Source organism: Lonchura striata, chromosome 2 (genome assembly GCF_046129695.1).
Source record: "Lonchura striata isolate bLonStr1 chromosome 2, bLonStr1.mat, whole genome shotgun sequence".
Taxonomy (NCBI): domain Eukaryota; kingdom Metazoa; phylum Chordata; class Aves; order Passeriformes; family Estrildidae; genus Lonchura; species Lonchura striata.
This window is the reverse complement of record NC_134604.1, coordinates 104,255,491-104,274,520: the sequence shown is the minus strand read 5'-3', so window position 1 is coordinate 104,274,520 and position 19,030 is coordinate 104,255,491. Positions and strand designations below refer to the sequence as shown.

The 19,030-nt window shown below is 53.5% G+C and overlaps 2 protein-coding genes across 2 annotated transcripts in view; one reads left to right on the top strand and one right to left on the bottom strand.

The window, feature by feature from the left end:
• The first annotated feature begins 1,941 nt into the window (after positions 1-1,941).
• Positions 1,942-9,819, top strand: ARX (aristaless related homeobox). Its single transcript, XM_021552921.2, has 5 exons — positions 1,942-2,217; positions 3,292-4,012; positions 5,273-5,318; positions 7,265-7,593; positions 8,526-9,819. The coding sequence occupies exons 1-5, from the start codon at positions 2,025-2,027 to the stop codon at positions 8,764-8,766; spliced, it is 1,530 nt and encodes a 509-aa protein (XP_021408596.1). The 5' UTR covers positions 1,942-2,024; the 3' UTR covers positions 8,767-9,819.
• Positions 9,820-13,545: 3,726 nt separating this feature from the next.
• POLA1 (DNA polymerase alpha 1, catalytic subunit) overlaps positions 13,546-19,030 on the bottom strand; it is a 181,863-nt gene continuing 176,378 nt past the window's right edge. Inside the window, 2 exon segments of the mRNA XM_077781653.1 lie at positions 13,546-14,692; positions 14,694-14,830. Of these exon segments, the coding sequence (XP_077637779.1) occupies positions 14,546-14,692; positions 14,694-14,830 (284 nt within the window). The 3' untranslated portion in view covers positions 13,546-14,545.

The following is a 19,030-nucleotide window of genomic DNA, read 5'->3' as shown; positions in this document are numbered from 1 at the left end:
CACGTCCCCGACAGCCTCCAGCTCCCTCCGCCGCAGTCCCGGCTCGCACCGCCGGGTCTCGGCGCTGCTGAAGCCTTCGCAGATGCCGCACCGAAGGTCCCCCGTGCCCTCCGGCTGTCGCCTGTGCCACGGCCGGTTCGGGTCCCCCCCCCCGGACAGGCAGCTCTGACCGTCCCTGCTCTGCCACTCGCTGCGTCGCGGTTCGCCCGCACCGGCTTGGCCGGCGCCCGGCAAGGCAGCGCAGGGAAGGCAGATGCGGGCCGGCCTCCCCGGCTGTCGGAGCGCCGCTCCTGGCCCGGTGGTACCCGTGGCTCCGCGCAGCTTCTCCCGGGCCAGCCCGGTGGAAAAGTCCCGGTGGAACCGCCCGGCACGGCCAGGGCGAGAGCAAGAGGCGTCAGCCCCTCTGCTCGCCGAGCCTCGCCAAGGGCACCCGGGTCTTTTTTTTTTTTTTTTTTTTTTTTGTTGGTTTGGGATTTGGATTGGATCCTTTTTAGTTACTGGGTTAATGAACTAATGGCCACTCATGCCGGGATGGTAAAAGCTCTCTAGAGCACAGATGGCAATCGGCAGCTTTGCGTGCCCAGCCCAGGAGCATCCGCAAAGCCGGGCCGGGCTGGGGCCGCCCCGCTGTGGATCGCGGGGCCCGCCGGCCGCGCACGTCGGGGCGCTTCCCGCTGGCATCGCCCCGGCCTGCGGATCAGGGGGAAACGAAGAGGGATGAATGAGGAGTAGGAGCCCGGAGGGGGCCCGCTTAGGGAGGGGACGACTCTGAGTATAACGTTTGTCCCCGAGCACGCACCTTTAGAGCTTGGAAGTGTGTGCGTGTGTGCCCTCGGGCGTGGACACAGCCAGAGCGGCGTGTAGCCCACGCCAGCACGGACACATGCACGCAGTCGTTTATCTTTTCTCTTAATTAACCAGAGATATCTGGTTAATTAGGAGACGTCAGTTCCGCACGCAACTGTGGCATGAACAGGGAAAATGGGGCTGTCTCCGCTTCGGTGCTCGGGGCTGGGCATCACCCGCACGACAGCACGGGTTATTTGTGGTGACCGGGAGCAGTTTCTCCGACGTGGTTGTGCTTGTGGGAGTCCGAGAGCAGGAGCGCACACGTCAGCGGGGACAGGCAGCTGTACAGTGCCCATCAAAACCGAGCCCAAACCGACCAGACAGAGAGCCTGAACTTGTGACCGCCCAGCAGGGAAGGGAAAGGAGCATAAAAAGCCGTCAGAGGTCTTCCGGCCCCGAAGCGGCGTGGAAAGCGCCGGAGGAGGGGAGATGCGTGTGCCGAGAAGGGCAGAGGCCGTCAGGGCAGGGAGGGGCCGCCGGACAGCACCGCAGCGGGCTGCGCGCCCTGCCCTGCCCGGGGGAAGCTGCTCCCGGCCCCCGCGCTCCGCGGCGCGCTCCCCGCCGCCGGTGCTGCCTCAGGGCGCCCCGAGCGCGGACGCGCCATTTCAAACACCGGCGGCCCTGCGCAGCCCCGCGCCGGGCGGGCGCTGCCCGCGGCAAAACACGGCGCGGATCCCCCGGCGCCGCCCACGCCATCCCGCCCGGGAATTGCCGGGCTAAGGGAGGGGTCGGGCGGGGACCGGGCCGCCGTCGGGGCGGGGAGGTGGGGACGCGGCAAAGCGTGCCACGGGAACTCCGCCGCCGCCCATCCCGGACGCCCCCGACGGCTCCCTCGAGCGGGTCCCCGCCGGCTGCCGCCCCCACGGAGCGGGGGCGGAGCGCGGCGGGAGGGGCGGGGCGGGGCCGGGGGCAGCGCGGCGACTCGGGGCGGGTGCCGATCCGGGGCGGTCCGAGCCGGGCTTTGCTGGGCGCCGTCTGTCGGCGGCCGCCCGGCCTCCGGCGGGAGCCAATCAGGGGGCGGCTGCCCGCACGTGGAGCCGAGGGGACTCAAGAGCGCCGCGGCCGCCGCTCACTCCCCCCGTGACGGGCGTCCCGGCGGCACCGGGCAGCGCCGCGGGGGCGTCCGCGCCGCCGCTCCCGCCCCGGCCCCACGGCTCGGCCCCGCTGCCGCCGCCATGAGCGGCCCCTACCCGGAGGAGAGCTGCGCCGAGCGCCCCGAGTGCAAAAGTAAATCGCCAACTTTGCTGTCCTCCTACTGCATCGACAGCATCCTGGGCCGGCGGAGCCCCTGCAAGGTGCGGCTGCTCGGTACCGCGCCCACCCTACCCGCCATCGCCGCCCGTCCCGACACCGACAAGGCCGCGCAAGGTAAGCCCCGCCGTCCCATCCCGCTCGTCCGGTCCCTTTTCCCCGGCATCGGGCAGGCCCGGCTGTGTGTCCCCCATTCCCCGCACAGCCTGCGGCTCGGCTCCGGCCCCGCTCCCCGCCTGCACCGCACGGCCGGGCGCCGCCTCGGAGCTGCGGTCTCTGTTATCCCGTTACCGTGCTCGTTAGCGGCTGCTCTGCTGCCAGGAAGAGCAGCCAGAGCCGTGCCCGGAATTCGTCACAATTCTTTCCCTGGGGGTCGGGTACCGGCGCTTTAGGCTGCTCTTGCTTTCGATATAGGTGCAATTTTTAGAGCCAGAATAAATCGGTGTGAGATGCGATCTGTGTGGGGGGAAAGCCTGGCCCGTTCGCATTTAAACCTGTAACGGGTTTCGGCGAGCGAGCTGGGGCCGCGCCCGGCAGCAGCCGGGGCAGTGATAACGGGCCGCCGGCAGCCGCCGCCCCCGGCCCCAAGTTGGGAGCAGCCCCCTCCGGAGCGGCGGGAGCCCGGATGGGCAGCTCCCATGGGCGGCCTCGCTCCCGCTTTTCCCGGCGTACACTGGCGGGCGGGATTCTTTCCTCCAAAACCAAAACTAGACTTAGGGAGGGGGGGGGGAAGATTATAGGAGGGGGGAACAAAACAAAACAAAAAAAAAAGCCAGCGGAGGAATCCCGGCTGCCGGGCGGGCGCAGCAGGACCAGCGCTGCCCCGCCATGTGGCATATGGTCCGGCGCTGACCGCTGTCGGAAACGTGCCGGCGCAGGCCCGGGGCTGTCAGAGCCCCCGCAGCCCGTCCCGGCCCTGAGCGGGGCGCCGGGCTGGGCTCAGCGGCCGGGAGGAATTTCTTCCCAGGCTGGAAGCAGCGGCGCGGGCCGGGGCCGGCCTGAGGGACGGGGTACTAGGAGGAAAATGGTGCACGAAGTATGCCTGAGGGACTGGACTGTTACCCTAGGCTCTATTAACGCAGATCCTACTGACCGTGTCTCTCCTTCTCTCTTCCTTCCTTTCTTTCCTCCGCACCCTTCTGCCCGCTCCGTCCGATTGCTGCGGCCGTCTACGCCACTTTCATGGTTCAGGGTCTCCTAAGGCCAGTCCCCCCTTCGAACCGGCCGAGCTGCACCTTCCCCCCAAACTGCGCCGGCTTTACGGGCCGGGCGGGGGCCGGCTGCTGCCGCCGCGGGCGGCGGGGCCGCGGGGGGACCGGACGGAGGGGCGACCGGAGGGGGGCGCGGGCCCCGTGCCCGCTGCCGCCCCGTGGGACACGCTGAAGATCAGCCAGGCGCCCCAGGTCAGCATCAGTCGCAGCAAAAGCTACCGTGAAAACGCGCCCTTCGTAGCGCCGCCGCCCGCCCGGGACGAGCTGGGCAGCCCCGCCGCACACGTCGAGGAACGGCCGGGCCCTGCTGCACCGGCCGCGGAGGAGGAAGAGGAGGAAGAAGACGAAGAGATGCTGGAGGAGGAGGAGGATGAGGAGGAAGAGGAGCTGGAGGACGACGAGGAGGAGGAGCTGCTGGGCGAGGACGGCGGGGGGCTGCTGAAGGATGCCCGCCGAGGCGCCACCGCGGCCCCCGGGGCGGAGGGCGGGGATCTGTCCCCCAAGGAGGAGCTGCTGCTGCACCCCGAGGACGGCGAGGGCAAGGACGGCGAGGAGAGCGTCTGCCTCTCGGCCGGCAGCGACTCCGAGGAGGGGCTGCTCAAGAGGAAGCAGCGCCGCTATCGTACCACCTTCACTAGCTACCAGCTGGAGGAGCTGGAGAGGGCCTTCCAGAAAACCCACTACCCCGACGTCTTCACCAGGTACCGGCAACGGGGCCCCGGCCGAGCGCGGAGTGAGCGAACCCCGGGGGGACGGGACGGGACGGAGTCGCAGTGTGCTGTACCCCCGCCTCCAAACCACCCTCGGCGGTGGATCCTGCCTCGGGCACCCCCGGGCTGGAGGAGATGGGGAACAGGGCCAGGTTCAGGGGGGAGCCAAGGCCGGCAGAGCCCGGGCAGGCCCGCCTGAAGGCCGCCGCCGGGCGCTATTTTTACCCCGGCCCACCCCGCCTCTCACCGCGGCCGCACCGGGATCGGTTACGCGCTGCTCGTGGGCTGGAGCCCGGCCCGGGGAAGCCCCGGCAGCGGCAGAGATCAAAGTGCCGCTGCCTAAAAATACCGGCCCGGCACGTCGGGGCCTCTTGGTGCCCGGAGTTGCCTCCAAGGAGCCCGGCGGGGCCCAGCCCGGCTCTGTCCATCCTTTCGGGGACATTTTCCCGTTGAAAATGGTGGTGGCGGGTTTGGCCAGCGGCTCCCTGCGGGAAGCGCAAGCAGGGAGAGAGGCTGCCAGCCCTCTCCCCGCGCTGACCGAAAATTGCAGGTCCCCACTCCTACCTTAAGACTAGAGGGGGATCAAGTCCCCAAAATCGCACTTTTCGATCCCGAAGACCCTCGCAGTTTCTCGTTTGTTTTGCCCAGGGGTTGGGGTTCGGGGCAGCGTTGGAACAGGAGTGTTTGCGGGGCATTTTTTTCTCTGGACCTCGGAGCCGCGCATCGTCCGCGGCGCTCACCTCGGGGCGCCGCCTGGCCCCGGCCCCGGGAGCGGCTGCCCGGGCTGTGTATGGACATACCGCACTTTTTTTCCTTTTTTTCCGGCTTTGGGTTTTGCTCCAGGGCTTTTCACGCCCTGAGAGTGCGGGGCTCTGGCCGCGGCAGGGTCCCAGTTATGCTGGGAATGCTCCTCTCTGGGACACGGAGCTGATGAGCCATTTTCCAGTGCCTTAGTGTTTTCCGATTTACCTTAACTGTGGCAATGTGAACCTCCGTCTGGGGCTTCCCGGCTGCCGTCCCCTGCACGGCAGCTGCGACTGCAACTGGCCGAATTTGGGGAGCGGCGGGGAGGGAATGCCAAAAACCCCGGAGTCCCAAGAGGCGCCCAGCTCGGCGGCCCGGAGCCGGGCCGAGGGCGGCGACGGGCGGTGTCCGCCCGCGGCCCGGCCCCGCTCGCCTCGGGCACCGGGATTTCGGGCGCGGGCGAGTGGAGGTGCCCCGGGCTGACGGCAGCGTCTGTGTCTCCCCCAGGGAGGAGCTGGCCATGAGGCTCGATCTGACAGAAGCCCGAGTGCAGGTGAGTGGCGGCGGCGGGACCGGGAGCGGCGCATCCCTCGGTGGCGCCCAGGGGAAGGGTGGCCTGGCCCTCCTCGGCGGCGTCCCCGGCCTCGCCAGGGCCGAGCCATCGGCTGGCGAATCCCTGTGTGATTGAAACTCGGGGCTCCCGTTTCGGTTGTTAGAAACCCGCTCGGCCGCAAGTCGGGTATTTGGCTGCCATCAAATCTCCAATCGGGCTTCATAAAAGCCCACTTAGTGCTAGAACAAACAGGGCCATTTGAAGGCGAAATGTTGTTTGATTTCCTCTCCGCCTGCACGAGGAGCTGGCTAATGCTATTTGATTTCCCATTTTTGATAGCAATAAGCCTGCATTGATCTAATAGTGAGTGAGTGCAATGCTATTAAAGGTGTTTGCCGCCCCATACCAGAGTGCATTTCCCAACCCGGGTCTCATAACCAAAGAGACGATAAACATTGGGATGCCCTGATTGCCAACAGAAAACAGATGTCTCTGGGTTTGAAGCTGTGCAAATCACTTTACAGTTAAAATCAGGCGCTGATAAAGCATAATAAATTCCATATGGCTCATTTAATACACAACAGCTTCTTGCATTAGAGGGGCTAATGATGAGATTTGTCCCCTCCTTTCTGTTGACACATTTCTCCATTGTCAAACAGAGATGTGACAGCAAATCAGTATTTTCAGCTCAGGGGAACAAGTCGTGGGAAAGTTAAATAACTTTTTTAACAGAAAGACACCCCCTTTCTTTCTCCTCTATTCATGGCAGAAGATGTAATTAAGTGAATATGAATTATGAGAGTCCCTTCGTTTACCTTTGGGTCTACTCAGACTTATTAATTCAATAAGGGAGAATTGTAGTGAGGACAGCTTGCTAATTGAGTTTTAGCAGGGAGAGACGCTCCCTCCGTGCCAGGCTGTTGCCTTCTGCACGAACACAATGCCTCTTCATCGTGGGTACCCAGATAGGCGTGCGTGGAGATCAATTCCCGCTGAACAACTGTACGGAGAGACTCGCAGTGCTGCTGCCTTTCTGCCTTCCGGGAAAGGGTCTCATACTGAGCTTACAAAGCCAAGCATAACAGGAAAAACTGCCCACCCCTGCCCCAAAAGATTTACAAACATCCGTCTCTCAAATTCTCTATCTGTAGGTGCGTGTGATGGCCCCACACTTGGTTATTAACGGAATATTTTATTTTCCTTTGAAATATGGTTTATTTTCCTCTACCTCTCCCCTGCTTTAAGCAGTTTTATTTCACGATTTTTGCTTTGTGGGAGGGGTAAAAGAGAGAAAGGATGGCAGTGCCATGGCATCCTAACTTGCATAAAATAGATCTTAAAAGGGCAGCCTTGAAATCTATATTTGCTGCTTGGTTGCCTGGGAAATTATTTCTTCGTTTCAGACATCAGTGAAATTACGAGTTTTTTCCCTCTCTTTAAATCTAAAAGGGAAAAAAACCCAAAAAACCTACAATCCCCAAACTATATAATTTGTAAATATGCCCTTTAACGAAAAAAAAAAAAAAAAAAGTCGCGGTGTGGGTGTGAGTGCGGAATAATTCCCGCGTAGTCCTCTTGGGAAAACGTACTGCCGCTGCTCCAGCGCAGCGGGAGCCGCTTCCCGCTCCGGTATCTGCCCGCACCGCCGGCCTGCCGCAAAGATGTGCGCGGGTGTAGAACTGCTGCGCCCCTCCGGGAGCCGGGGTCCGCCACCGGGCCGGGGGTGTCACCGACAGCCGCGTGTCGGCCCCGGCGTGGGTCGGCACAGCCCGGGGCTCAGCGGGCACCGACACACGTGGCCCCCGCGGGCCGGCCCCTTCGGGCGATCCCGCTTCGGGGGCGGCGGAGGAGCGGTGGCCGTCGGGCCGGTGCGGGGCTCCTGAGGGGCTCGCCGCTCCGGGGGCGAGAGCAGGCGTATTAAAACCGGTTTTTCTTTTGGCTTTCAGGTATGGTTCCAGAACCGTAGGGCTAAGTGGCGGAAGAGGGAAAAGGCTGGGGCTCAGACACACCCCCCAGGTTTGCCTTTCCCTGGTCCCCTGTCAGCAACTCACCCCCTCAGTCCATACCTTGATGCTAGTCCTTTCCCTCCTCATCACCCAGCTCTAGACTCCGCCTGGACCGCCGCCGCCGCCGCGGCCGCCGCCTTCCCCAGCCTGCCGCCGCCGCCCCCCGGCTCCGCGGCGCTGCCCCCCGGCGGGACCCCGCTCGGCCTCGGCACCTTCCTGGGCGCGGCCGTGTTCCGCCACCCCGCCTTCATCAGCCCCGCCTTCGGCAGGTACCGCCCGCGGCGGGCACGGGGCAGTGCGGGGCAGTGCGGGGCAGTGCGGGGCAGTGCTGGGGCTGTCCCGGCGCGGGGAGCGCGGCCCACGCGGGACCCGCCGCGCGCGGCCGCGCCGCCGTTCGAACTTGGAGCGCCTCGCAGCCAGCGCCGATTGGGCGCCGCGCGGGTCACGTGCTTCCGCCGCGGCCGCTCATTGGGCGGGGGCGGCTCCCCCGCGCGGTTCCCCGTGGGGGCGGCCGGGCCGCGGGAGCCCGGGCGGGGCAGGGCCCCCGAGGGACCGGCCCGCGGGAAGCGGCGCTCCCACGCAGAAACTGAACCTTGCGTGGGTTTCTCTGCGTGCACGCGTGGCCTCTGCTTCGCTCGGGGCGGGGGCTGTTGGTATTTGGCCAGTCGGGATGAGCAGAAGCCGCGCCATCCCGGGTGCCGTGAGCCGCTCCGGCCGCGGGGGGATCGTTTCGGGCAGATTTTTGGCCGCGGGCACGCGTGGGGCTGAGCCGCTCCCACGGGTTCGCGTCGGGACGGGCTCCCGCGGGAGCCGCGGAGAGCCCGCGGGCCGAGTGCGGGGAGCGCCGGGCGGCCCCGGCAGCGCTGCTCGGAGCCGGGGCAGGCGGAGGGCGGACGGGTCCCGGTAACGGGGGAGCGAGCGCTGCCTGCCCAGGACCGGGGGCATCCCCCTCTCCGCCGGCTGCAGCCCCCGGCCACCGCCGCCTTGACTGCGGCGAGTCTGGGAGGACCACGCGCGGCGATTTTTCCTCCCTTTTTTTTTCCCCCCTCCCAGAAGAAAATCTTTCGCCTGTCCGCCGTCGGGTTTTTCCAGCGAGTCTCTGTCCCCACGCGTCCGCGCTTGGCGGGAAGGAGGCGACCGGGGCCGTGCGGGCCGGCGGACCCCGGCGCGGCGGTGACGGCCGTCTGTGCTTCCCTTGCAGGCTCTTTTCCACCATGTCCCCCCTGGGCAGCGCCTCCAGCGCCGCGGCGCTGCTGCGGCAGCCGGCGCCGGCCGCCGAGGGCGCGGTGGGCTCGGCGGGGCTGGGGGACCCGGCCAGCGCCGCCGCCGACCGGCGGGCGTCCAGCATCGCCGCCCTGCGGCTGAAGGCCAAGGAACACGCCGCCCAGCTCACCCAGCTCAACATCCTCCCCGGGAACAGCACGGGGAAAGAGGTGTGCTAAGGCACGGCTGCCGGCCGCGGGGTGCGGGTTAGGGGTTTTTTTTTAAGGGGGAGAGAAAAAAGAGGGAGAGAAGAGGAGAGTAAATACGCGAATCAATAAAGGTCACCTCAGACAGCAGGAATCAAGACCAAACGGGGGGAAAAATAATAATGATTTTTTTAAAAAACAGAGGACCAGCAGCTGAGACTGCAGTAGGTCCTCAAGATAGGAACTTGGGGAAAGTGAATGCCTCTCGCATCAGCCCTCACATGAGTGAAATGACACTTAAAATCTCCTGAATAAGTAACTCCTTGGCTGGTACATTTCTTAAATGTACGGCATGTCCGTTTCCTCTATGAACATAAGGGGGGGGGAAAGTAAAAAAAAAAAAAAGAAGAAAAAAAAAAAAAAAAAAAAGAAAAAACCGAATAAAAGTTACTATATATTAGCGTTTCGTACACTAAATATTTTTCCTTCTGTTTATCTGGCAAGTAAAAAAGAAAGAAATAGAATTGTAATTAAGAAAGTGAAACAACAATAGAGAAGCTAAGAGAGGGGGAAAGTTACCCACATCTTCTTAAAATAGCATCCTAGGATAAGTTGGTCAGTTAGAAGCGCTGGGGAACTATTTTACATGTTGCAACGAGCTGCATATGCTAACCAAGGATGCTGACAGTGCAAACTGAAAGTAAATTTGATGCTGTAAGATAACCAGTGCACTTAGGGGAAAGGGTATATCTTTTTCTTGTTATATTCTTTATCACTACACCAACCAAGGTTTTTATATCAAACCAAAGCGAAATACACTGCTAGAATATGGACTGTTTAAGTCACTAAACTGTGATTATTAATTCTGTACATACCATTGTTATAAAAAAAGAACAGAGCTTTGTATATTTGAAAAGTTATAAAACAATTGCACTCAGTGTAGTGTTGTAAAAGTTTGTCATTCTGTAGATTCTTACTGTGTTGTAGATATAATAGGGTTCCTAGACAAATATTTATGTACAAACTCTTTATTTAACTTATTAACTGTAGAGGTTTCTGAAACCCTCAAGAGGCGATGGTACAGTACTTTTTCGTGTAATGTCGTTATTGTTAACACTTTTCCTTGCTATCCGGTGGAGAAGTGCCACGTTCAGAAAATAAACAAAAATATATGTTTAACAAAAAAAAAAAAAAAAAAAAAAAAAAAAAAAAAAAAAAAATCACAAGAAAAGCAAAAAGCCCTGTCCTTGCGGGGCCGGGGCCAGCCGGGGCTGAGCCCCGCCAGCCTCAGCGCCGAGGACCCCCCCGCGGGGTCTGGGTGGGCGCGGGTCGCTGGGCTGGGGCGCGGCCGCAGCTCGGGCGTGGCGGGGCCGCGCGGTGCCGGCAGCCCCGTTTGCGAGGGGATCTGCGGGTCGCAGGTGGGGTGGGCACCCACGGCCGCGCCTGTCCGCGCTCTGTCGCGGGCACCGTGGCTGTCCCCGCACTGCCCAGCCCAGCCCGGGTGCTCGGGGCCGTCTCGGTGCCCGCGGTGCCGCCCCAGCTCCCGGCTCTCGCCGGGCGGGGACGGGGCAGCCCCAGGCTCCGCCGCTGCCGAAAGTCGGGAGTGGGGGAGAGAATCTGGACTTCTGGGGAACGCTTGGCCGCCCCTGCACCTTTGGGGCTACAAAAGTTTCTCCGCGCTTGCCCCTTCGTTCTCCTCGAGGTGAACTTCCGTTTCTTCCCTCTTCTTTTATTACTCCCCGGGTGGTTTTCTTCCTCGTCTTTTTTTTTTTTTTTTTTTTTTTTTTTTCTTTTGGTTTGTTTTGTTGTTGGGTTTTTTGGGGTCTGTGCTTTGGTTTTTTGTTTGTTTGATTTTGTTTTTTGGGCGCAGCGGTCCCGTTGCCTCTTCCCCGGAGCAGGGGCCGAAATGCGGGAAGCCCCGGCCGCGCTCCCCGCGCTCCTTCCCGGCCGTGGTGTCTCCTGCTCCCTCCCGAACAAGCCCCGGCCCCGCACGGGCGGTCGGAGCGCCGGGCTGTGAGGTTCTTTTTTTGGGTGATTTAGTCCAATCTCGGCAGCGCTCCACAACGACGGGCCGGGGCCGGAGAAGAGCCCAAGGGCGCCCCGAGGCAGCCCGGCCCGGGGGCGGCTCCGGGGGCGATCCCGGCTCCGGGAGGCACCGGCCGGGAAGCGCCGCTGGAGCGAGCAGCGCGCGTGGGAGCCCGCCGCGACCCTTCCCCGCAGCTCCCCCCTCCACTCACGGCATTTCATATCCCACACCCCCAACCCCGCCCGCCCCCAGCCGTATTTTTGAGTTCTAAAACCCACCATAGGCACGAAAAAAAAAATTTATAGGAAAAATAAGGCTTGTTCCTTGGACGTTATTAACAGTGCAGCCTGAAATATACATTTTTGCCTCAAAGAAAAGGGAATCATTATCAAGCCATTAGGCATTAAGAAATGTCATTCAGTCATTTTTATTCATTCTGCTGAAATCTTCGTAAAAGCCCGAATCATACTTCTGCAAGCAGCAATTTTGTTAATCCAGGGGGTTATTACTCTGGTCCCTTATTAGGATCTATACTGCTGCCAAGCAATCCTATAACCTTCTCAAAAGAAGTTTACCTCCGTGTTATAAAACCAGTAGTGGTATTTATACTGTGCAATAATTAGTGTATTACCTGAATCCACTAACAGGTTCATTTTATCTCCGCACAAAACCCCTAGTCTGCTTATAGAAAGCTTGTGCCTCCTTTGGTGCTGTTAAAGTGGTGAAAGAGTGAATGAAGGCTGGTAGCACTTTCTCCTTTCGCCGTGCCTTAATTCCCATCTCTTTTTGCTCTCATCCAATTAGTGCAGTGTATTAAGCGGTTTATCATCTCATAGTCAGCTATTGAGAGAAACAAGGCGAACACTTTGCAATAGAGCCTGCTCTCCTTTGACACCCTCAGGTACTTACATATTCCACTGTGCTATGAATAATAGAGGAAGAATAGAGCGCTAATTCCCTCATCAAAGAATGCCTTGTCTGCTGCTTTGCTCAACAACACCATTCTGATCAAAAGAAAAGCAATAAAGCTTAGCATAACAAAACGAAACCTACTTATTAGCTTAGTGGTTAAATTAATGCAGAGCCGCTGCTATTCAAAACCAAGGTTTGAAAACAGCCTCCAACAACCTGATAATGCTGCCTTCGGGATGAAGGAATTTTAATCTGAAATTTGAAGCTGGCACAGATGAGTTAATCTATTAAACTGCTATAAGGAGGGTGCGGGAGAACTATTCAATTAAGGCACATTTAAGGTGCCCTGCAGAAGACGGGGATGGATTCGAAGGGGAAGATGTGCTCCGCTTCGGCCTTAGAAAACTGCCTTTGGCGGCGAAAAGAGGGATTTTGGCACAGCAGCAACCGTGTTTGTGGATGGGAATTCTTTTTCATATCGCATATGTCATCAGCGAAACCTGGCCACTGGCTCCATATATCAACACTCCTCTTCCCCAACTGCAAATAAATACAAATAAACACAAACCTTAATTTTAACAGCACGCGTGGGGGAGGGGGATATGAGGAGGAAAAGGAAGGGAAGGCGATTCAGGCCAGACCAGCCTCAGAATGCAAACCTCTGAACTTCAGTTTTCCCAAATTTACAGTGCAGCGTTTACCAGCTCCATTTAATATTAAATGCTATAAAGATGATTTTGCATTTCCCAGCCTTTTTGAGGGGCCAAGACGAGGCACGGTGCCCAGAGCTGATTAGAGAGGGAGAGGGGAGGGGAAAAAAAATCCGGTTTACTCCCTGCCAAGACTTCAGCTCTGATCTGACCAGCTTTGCTGAGAGGAATCAAAAAAAGCCTCCATTCGGGGTAAAAGCCCTCATTTCCCATCCTCAGCCCCCCCGGACTGTGGCTGGCTGGGGCTCCGGGGCTGTGCCACTCACGGCTCCTCCGCCTCGGTGTGTGGGGGAACAGCCCCTTGCAGGGCCACTCTGTGCTGCTGCACCCTACACAGTCATTCCACAACACTCTCATTTAATCTAAACATCCCTAAACTTGCAAATTAACAGGCTCTTCAGCTGTAATTATACAGATACATACAAGTGCCACAGGGTCAGGTTACGCCGTATCTATCCATTTTATTTGTATACCTAATGTTTGGAGGAGAAGGTCACACTTTTCACTTTCCTAAGGCATTCTACTCAGTAGAATCAGTATATATCAGTAATATCTTCATAATCTTAATTGGGCTGGACACAAAAAAAATCTAAAAATGCCTGCATGGAATTACAAGAAACCAGGATCTTTTGAAGTTCTGTAACTTCAGTGTGGCATCTTGGCAGTAACACCTTCTTTCCAAGACAAAGACTCCAAATAAAGTCTGTTTTACAGTATTAAACCTAACTAAACATATTGGGAAGGATCGATAGCTCATCAGGGTGGGACAACACCTGCACAACACCAGAGACTGCATAGATTCCATTTCTCACTGTAGTGATTCCATGTGAGCAGAAATGAAAGGCTTTGGTTCCAAAAGTTGCTAGGAAGATGACTGGGTATTTAGGCATATTCAAACTGACACTACCCATACTGACACACAGCTTCTCCCAAATGCCACTCTGGGGACAAATGAATGTCACAAAATACTCTGAACACAGACACACAAATCCTTACAGTGCCCAACATGTTCATGCTGATTCTCTTACTTTTACTTCAAGCTCCCTTTGTTAATGGCTGCTCATCCTAAAAACAGACACACAAGCAATTCTGTAAGACCAGGAGAAATCCAGAGCAATATGACCTAGCATGGAATATTTTCAACCATCAGATCATAGAATCAAATTATCTTTTACTAGAAAACTTTATTTGTTTTTCCTTCAAGTGTGAAAAAACTTTACATTTTACACTGTTTAAGATTTAAAAGCAATTTTTATAACCTTACATTAATATATCACATTGCAAACTAAACAGTGAACAGAGTACAACAATGTTTTGTGTACAGAAGCATGTACCCAAATTTATTCTCTTGTCATATCTGCTTGTCATTTTATTAGAAGTAAATGAAAAATACATTTTGTTTGTGAAAACTGTAAAATCTCCAACACAGTAATTATTACAGAACAGTAACTATGATTTTCTATTTTCCAATCTCCTGTTACTGGTTACAATGCCATCCCAAAAATATTTTTCCCTTTCGATTGCTTACTTTCAAATACTTAGAAATGAAACACATTTATATCCTCTGTATGAGTGAAATGGGTTTTGTTCATGTGCATGTCTTTACATCCACACAGAAATCTTCAATGTGGCAAAATACTATGCTTAAAGATGCTTGGAAAGACTCCTAATAAAAGAATGGTCCCTATTTTTAGTACCTCCAGGTTTCAGTTCTTTAATGAATTTCAAAGTAAAGAGTCCCTACCCCTGTTCAGAAGGTAATAGGACATTTAAATGCATTTAGGTTTAGTATTGTTTTTAATTGGTATGTTTATGATCAGGAAGAAGATAAACCGTGAAAAGGCAAAACATTAGTGCTCCTACTGAGACCTCTACTAACCTCTCTTCCTGAGAGCACCTCTAGTAAATACCCTGGAGCAAAGTCTAGGATCACTTACATTCCAGCAACTCTCACTGGGAATTATCCAATTAAAGCAGCAATTCCCCCACCCCCTTTTCCCTCATAGGTCTAAATACACAACAAAAAATATTGCAAAAATCAACTACTCCATATTTTAATAACCCTGGTTTCTCAATGAAGAAAAAGAAGGAAGATAAAAACACCTTGAATACTTGATATCCACAAGAATCATACATCCTGTTTTCATCTCCCATTTTTCCTCCTCTAAAGAGACAAGATTATTAAAACATCATTGTACATACTGAAATAGAATATTGCTGAAGAGATCATTACTGATAAACAAGGGACTAGCCTCCCTCCATTTTTAATCAATCTCTGTCTTTCATTACTGGACTCTCCCACAGATCTATCTTCCAATACTGACGGTGAAGAGTTTGCCAAGGTTCACTTCTGAGTAGCCACTCATGGACAGGCATTTGTCTACGGTGCTCTTCAGTCTTTTGTAGGCCTCAGAGACTTCCCACCTGAGTTGCTGCTTCTTCAAGTACTCTAGAAGAACAAAGAGGAAAAACCCAAAACACAGAGAGGGATTAAATGACCGCAAAAAGACAGGATTTTTGCATTCATTACACTATGAATCAAAGTATTTTAAAGTGAGGTGAATGTTGTAGCTAGCAAAGAGCACATTTGTGGCAAGCTTTCCCACAGTCTGCTGCATTCCCTGCCTTTTCTGCACGAGCTGGTGAAGGGCTTATGGTGAACCTTGGCCATGGAGCCAAGGGAGAAGCTCCCTCAGCCCCACCAGCATGGGAGCAGTGGGAAAACTGGCAAGAGCCACCCCTAGTCCAGTTTTGTCATCTAGCTGGACTGAAATGGGGGTTCACTGTCAGAGAAAGTAAACAATAGTTGGGCTGGGTCTAATTTAAAAGGGGTAGGTGCTTTAACTTGGTGAGAACTATCCAGAGATCCCAGGGGTTGAAAGTAGGGAGAGATTCTGCCCCAGGGTGGCTTCAGAAGTGAAGGAGATTCATGTCCCTCATCCCTGCTGTTAATACTCGCACTGGCACAACCTGGGTCAGACTCATCACCAGTCTTGTGAGTTCTCACATGCACCTTGCATGCAGGATAGGAATCATGATCCTCAGCACTATGAAGGCACTGGAAGGAAAAGGGAAGTAGCACAAACAAGGAGAATTCCATGCTACTGTACCCTAAAATGCAGAGAAGATGCTCAGTATCTCAACCAGGAGATGTCAGGTTCTCCTGACACATGAATGAGGAGAGTCCCAAATGCTTGGTAAGAGATGTCTGGAGAACATGACATTTACTCACCTGTACCTTCATGTGTGTGCAAAGTTCATGTGCATGAGTCTGTACATATTTCAGCAGCAAAGACCAAGCTGTTCTATTTCTGTTGGGGTTTTATCCCAACTTTTCTGCCATTAAAAAAACAGACCCAAGGGATTTTGTTTGGGTGATTGTCCAGCTTTTCCTTTATAAAAGCTGTGAACAAAGAATAAAAGAGCAAAATATTCCACTACTCCATTATACAGCAATGCCAAGTGGATGCAGATCCGGCACAGTTCTGCTCCTACTTTCCGTCCAACTCCACATTCTAGGAACATCAGCTCCTACTGTTCCTGCAGTTACACCTCAGGACACTGGAGAGCACAAGCACTGCAGAACAAGGTGGTCTCCCAGGCAGGTTCTCTGCTTTTAGACTGGAGGGACACCACATCCAGCAGCACTAGGAGAGCACAGCACAGGTACTTGCAGGTCAAGATTTGCAGCCACTGTGGTGCAGGATAAATCCTGTGTCTTGTGAGCAACCAACACCATCCTTCTATTGCTCATTAGCTTTGCCTCACTTCTCCCTGGCACCTTCACAGCCCTCTCTGTCCTTTGAGTACCTAACAGAGGAAACTCCATTCCGTCTCAATCAGCTTTTAGTCTACAGCACAAGTTAAGATGATAAACCAATTGTCTCTAAAAACAGTGGAGTTTATTTATGAAAACATTTTTGCGGAGAGGTTTTTTGAGTCACCTCTGTGATGTGACTGAGGTGAAGATGTCTCATCAGACAGCTTCATCTCAGCAGCCAAGGACTGCTACATGAGCAGATGGCAGGGATGGGAGGCATGGTGACTGAAAAAGCTATTACAATTTTGAGGTTTGTGACTTCCTCCTCCCTGAGGATTTACAAATATTTCTTTAGAGCCTCAGATGTTGTAGCATGAGCTCAGCAGACTAGCTCTGGATACAATACAAACAGCAGTGTTTTACTGGGAAATTGCCACCTGCTTAGGTTTTCCATGTTACTCACAAAGTTCCACTGAAGATAACTGCTTTGCATGAAGCTATCAACTCTTTAAAAACTGAATAAAAAATTTCAATTAATGATGCCTGAGTAAGTGAATATTGATTAAAAGCATTTTGATAAGCACCTTTCATGCATTGTTGTGAAGAAGTTATGTATTGTGTCAGGGCAGTTAGCAAACAGAGGAAGATGCCTTGTTGAAGATACCACATTTTTACTGTTACACAGATAGTAATAACTTAAAGTTTATTAGCAGAATTGCATTTTCCTTAAACTACAATACAACAAAAGCTTGATTATGTGAATCTGCTCATTAACAGGCTGAAGTCACTATGGCATAAACACATTTAACTATTCTGAAAGTATTTAGATATAGGGTTACATTAAACGAACCTTGAAAATTGTTTTAACCACATCCATAAAAACACCAATCCCACTTTGCCACAAACTGAGCTCTCACTTGTTTATGTATTTTTGCAAATGAGCCCACAGTAAGTGGGCTCACTTGCAACTGCTCACATTAGCCAAACCATGATCTTTTGACCAAGAACTGTGGACAATTCCATCCTTATACCTCAAAGCTAGGCCAAAATAGTTTAAAGCTTCCTGGAGCTCAGGAGGGATCAAGGTAATACATCACTGTGAACAGCTGGCACATGTGAACAGAGCAGGAAGGCACATTAATCATTAGAACATTGAGGCAAACAATACACCAGGGCTGAAAGTAGGGAACAGAAATACAGGCCCATGTACAGCTCCAATTCAGGATTCAGGGCTCCAGCCATCCCACTAACAGAGCTCCCAGCTCCCCCCAACATTAAATCTAAACTCCAGTTTTACGCAATAACCTTTCCGACAGTATGCTTCAAACATTTCTTAGATGCAATTACCCTCATAGAGGCAGGCAGGAAAGGGTGGGCTGGAAAAAAAAAAGGAGAAATATGAGGGGCCTCGTTGAAGTAATGAGGCCAATTTTAAGTTTCAATTATAAGAGAATGGGAGCCAGGGGCTCTGGGAGGAGAGGCAGGCAGGGCTGTGTCTGCAGCACCATGCATTTGAATGACACAAGTGCATCTGATGACTGGGGAGAAGAGATTTAAAGAACTGTAGTAATACAGAGCAGGGGAAGATGAGAGAGGACACAGCTCCTGATGTGTTTACCTCCTTTGCTGATGGGATATTGACTTTTCCCACCAGGTTGGTTAGAAAGGGGACTATTTACGCTGCCACACAGCAGAGTAAGAATGACAACCGGCATCACTCTGTGCTCCTCTGAGTAAAAGACAACTGTGACCGTCGTATATCACACAGCCAGTCAATACCTTTGAGTTACCCCACCATCCAACTTAGAGATGCATATAAAAGCTCCTACTTTCTTCCTAAATGAGAATTTAATCAATAACATGCCTAAGGCTTTCTGAAAACTAAGCTATACAAACTGACTGAAATTGCCTTTTAGTACTCACATTCTGAAATAGTTCTATACCCATTATCACCCCATCATTGTTTTAGAAACATCCAACTTCAGTGGCAATGAGGAATTTTTTAAGATGACCACTTCTGCAGAATGTATACATGGCTATACATAATGAGATATATTTCTATACATGCAGAGCATACAAAAGACATTATTAAAAAATATAAAATTAGAAATGCAGTTATTTTAATAGAAATAAATAAAAAATGTGCTTCTGACTGTATACAAGTAAAATTCAGGTACTGTATTTTCTAAAGTTAGTAAACCACTGACTGGTAAATACTACAGAGTCATACCACCAAGCATGCAGATAATCCCTCCTTCCACCTCCCAAAATAACTGCCCCCCATTCCCGTCACAAAACACAGTCTGAACTTTTGGATATCCTGTCAAATTTAGTACCCATCCAAGTCCTTATTTAGCTACCTAGGGATATTTTTATATTATTAAGGACAAAAAAAAAAAAATTAAAAAATTTTAAAGGTTCCTGAAATCCATTTACCCTATGCTGTTGTTCAGATGTTGGAAACAAGGATGGAGATATTTGGAGGTGACTTATACCTAACTGCATGTTTTCCATTTATTGCAATTTCTCTTAATTTCTATTAAAATGATGCTGAGTAACCTGATAGCCATGATGAAGAACTTTAATTTTTGGATTCCCTAAAATGTGGCTCAGTTAAAGTCTTCTGTTTTTTTTTTCTTCCTGATTGGACAACTGAACTGTGTCAACTATTAAATTTCTCTCCCCCAATTATTCTGTTGATAGCCTCCTCTTCAGAGTGAGTAGCTTTCTCACTCAGAGTGAGAATTAAAAATATATCACATTCCTTCATTCCTTTGTATTTGTGTGCATGTATCTGCACCAGGTATATGAGAAACAACATAGCTGCCTATGAGCATAGTGCCAAAATGTTGGTTTGTCTGGGAATGCACAAAACCCCCTGCAGAGCAT

Bases quoted from the DNA above. Each gene is read 5' to 3' on its own strand.
- ARX (XM_021552921.2), top strand. From the start codon at position 2,025: ATGAGCGGCCCCTACCCGGAGGAGAGCTGCGCCGAGCGCCCCGAGTGC. The intron at 2,218-3,291 runs GTAAGCCCCGCC...TTCATGGTTCAG, and splicing joins CACCGACAAGGCCGCGCAAG to GGTCTCCTAAGGCCAGTCCC. The intron at 7,594-8,525 runs GTACCGCCCGCG...CTTCCCTTGCAG, and splicing joins ATCAGCCCCGCCTTCGGCAG to GCTCTTTTCCACCATGTCCC.